The sequence below is a fragment of the Gymnoscopelus microlampas genome (genome assembly GCF_963454915.1).
Source record: "Gymnoscopelus microlampas genome assembly, chromosome: 20".
NCBI lineage: Eukaryota > Metazoa > Chordata > Actinopteri > Myctophiformes > Myctophidae > Gymnoscopelus > Gymnoscopelus microlampas.
The window spans coordinates 18,672,621-18,675,969 of NC_139957.1; the positions used below are offsets into that span (position 1 = coordinate 18,672,621).

General features: G+C 41.8%; 1 protein-coding gene across 1 annotated transcript; it reads right to left on the minus strand.

The window, feature by feature from the left end:
• Positions 1–209: 209 nt before the first annotated feature.
• vsnl1b (visinin-like 1b) lies at positions 210–3,349 on the minus strand (the record flags this gene model as incomplete). The annotated part of the gene is made up of 4 exons (XM_084045198.1): positions 3,272–3,349; positions 1,229–1,395; positions 747–962; positions 210–407 (listed from the first exon to the last, which is right to left on the minus strand). Exons 2-4 carry the CDS (start codon positions 1,388–1,390, stop codon positions 210–212), a joined length of 576 nt encoding a protein of 191 aa, XP_083901324.1. The 5' UTR covers positions 1,391–1,395; positions 3,272–3,349.

Sequence of the window (3,349 nt, forward strand, 5' to 3'; positions counted from 1 at the left end):
TAAATGTATGATATTGTATAGCTAGATTCAAAATTATTCAGCATTTGACATTCTCATGCATACAACCACAAGAAGCAAGTCCATTGAAAAATAGTCCAAGCATAATTAGTATTATTTTTTTCCTGTGGAAATGGCAGAGAACTTAATAAGACATTAAAACATGTGCTGCTGTCCAGTGTGTAGATACAGACAGGGAGACATGAGCAAGCTCACTTCTGCATGTCACATTGCAAGAGGAGGACAATGGACGGGTCGCTCTTCGCTGCCTCTTTGAATTCTTCCAAAGAGATCTGTTGATCGTTGTTCTTATCCATCTTGCTGAAGATCCTGTCCACCCTCTGCTCTGGTGTGAGGCCATCCTCGTTCATCTTCATCATGATCACAGTGCCCACCATTTTGTAAATTGCCTGTGCACAGGGGGTGAGGCACAGAGAGATGGTACTGTAGCTGACATATCATTAAAAGTGTTGAAAGAAAAGCTGCATTTGTTCTGGACATCTATTCTCATGGTGCGCTCCCTTCGGATTGTTAACCTTTATTTATCAACATTTCAGCAACGCCCTGCTTCACATTCATACAGGTACAGTTACACAAATGCACACCTGCCGACTGCCTAGTAAAACTACAGCCTTCTGCTAAATGACCATGGAGCAATTAAGGAATTGCCAGTGTTGCTGTGGCAGATAACATGGTGACAGAGGGGATTCCATCATGGATTGAGGATTATTGATCACATAATCCCTTACCTCAATTATCTCCAGCATCTCCACCCTGGTGATTTTGCCATCACCATCCAGATCATACATGTTGAAGGCCCAGTTAAGTTTCTGCTCAAAACTGCCACGGGATGTGATGGACAGGGCGCAGATGAACTCTCGGAAATCAATGGTTCCATCCCCATTTTTGTCAAAGGTTCTGAATGCATGCTGTGCAAATTTTGATGCATCACCATATGGAAAGAACTGAAATAGAAAGAGGGGGGGGGGGATAATCATGTGTTTCTATAAAAAAAAAGGACTCAAAACAGAGATCTTGTTCTTGAGAGACTATATCCTGGTAGAAGAAAATAATTAAATAAAAGACTAAAACTCTGTTGAGAGTGAAGACACTATAACAGAAGCAGCATCGAGACACTTTAGACAGAAATGACAAATGGCAATACATCGTGATTCTTGGACACTTCGGCAGACCTTCAGGAAACCAAGGGTTAAGGAGAGTGTTCACAGACCTTGACATAAAGCTGCTGGAACTCATCCAGGTTGAGCCTGCCAGTAGGACAGTCCTTCAGGAAGCCTTTGTACCACTGCTTGAGCTCGTGTTCATTAAATTCTGTGTTCTTCACAAGATCCTCCATCACCTCAGGAGTCAGCTTGCTGTTCTGTTTTCCCATGGTTCCTGTGGGATGCAAGAACACGTGAATAACGCATTTATGTATGCTTGAGTGGTGTGACAGTATGAAAATGTTCTCTGCTCAGTGAGAGAACCACACCTTTTCAATTCTTCACATCAAACACGAGCCACAGAGAATGTATTGGAGTGTTTTTGACGAGCACCAAATGGTTCCTTGATGCCACTGATCTATTTCTGGTTCCCTGAGCCTGTTTTTACAGCAGCCGCTCTGAATGAGAGTACACGCTTACTATACACTGACCTGAATCATCACTGTCAGCAGAACCAGTTCATCAAATGTTCGATCTGTGCTATCAAGTTTCCATTACTACCACTGTCCTATAACCTGACAATGACAACAAAGCCACTGCACATTTGGCTGTGCTGTAGGGGCTGCAATAATGCTTGTCAACCTAAGACAAACACTGGCCCCTCAAGGAGCCAGTGTAGCCTTTACTGTAGGCTACATGTGAGTCAGTGGTATAGTGCAGGCTCTTTGCTGCATAATTGATTTGTCAATCAATTTACCCTAGCTTAATGATTAGGTAATTCATCAAGAGACAAATTAGCTGTATCTGTGAATCCACAGACCAATCGCTCCGCATTTGTTGCTTATTCACACTGCAGGCCCCTACCATCTTAAAATATTGACTACTAGACACAGAAAAGACATAGTGTGGGATAATGCATGATGTGTGTCAAATGAGAGAACGTGGTCCTGGATGCGTCAATTCTCGACACATAGCTTAATGTGGCAAATGAGACTGCAGAATCGTGGTGGAACCCGTAGAGCATGCGATTGCAAGGTTGTCCACCACCTGAACCATATTATGATCCACGTCTCTGGCAGCAGCAGCAGCAGTGCTGGACAGTTCCTCAAGCACACTGCAATGGCTTGGGCCTTTTTATAGCAAATAGCAGAAATGCGTTGTGTAGCCTAAAAAAACAGCACAAAGCACATCCACTACAGCTCTTGAATTACATAAGCTATCATTTGATTGTGCCTGACGAGGCCAAATTATAATTATAAATCAATCTAGTCTTAATCTTTTAAACGGGCTACAATGACCTTGAGCTGGGGAAATCTTGCAGGAGGAGGATGACAAAACGAAAATATTCTCTGAGTAAACCTGGAATATTGGTTTGTCTAAGAATAATGCTCGTCGTTTCGTCACGAAATTGGCGCATTTCGTGAAATATCCGCTATAACTCACGGGTCACTCAACGACTTTTAAATGGAGAAAAGTGGCAACAAATGTATTATATTATGTGAGGCACAACATCCCAGTTATGTTGTTAATGCTGCTAACTGCCTCAGATTGGGGCAAGAGGGGCGCCACTGCATTCCGATAGAAACGACGCAGTGAGAGAATACATGCTGGACATAAGAACCTGCTATTCTTTTAAAAATTACATCTTTCCATGCGCGCATCGGATGAAATAATATGTCAAAATTTCATTTCCAACGGCCAGGAGTCCGGGCCGTTGGAAATGTTGTCATTTTATTTCTTTATTTTTATTTAAAAAAAACAAGACAGATTACTCAATGTCTTCTCTATACAACATCGATAGATGTGCAGATCTATTCTAATCTAATAATAAGCTAATTTGGATGACATTTTCTGTAAATTCCCCAAATTATGTGTCGATGTTTTCTGCTTATTTTCAGGCGATCAACGTAATAATGCTTTCATTTTAAGGAATGCGCAGGTGGTAAAACCTCTCCCCGATCACTGCATGCCAACCCTCTCCACACACATTCATTCAAACGGGTAAAAAAACAAAATCTTACAAATTAGAAATATATGAACGATCAGCCAAATCAAATAATCTGACATCCCACTGCTGATAACACACATCTGGCAGATAATTTCCATCTTACCTTATTACAAATGTGGAGATTCTATATTGCTATAAATCTGCACTGGCGCCTACAGTCAGAGAACAGCAAGCCCCGTCC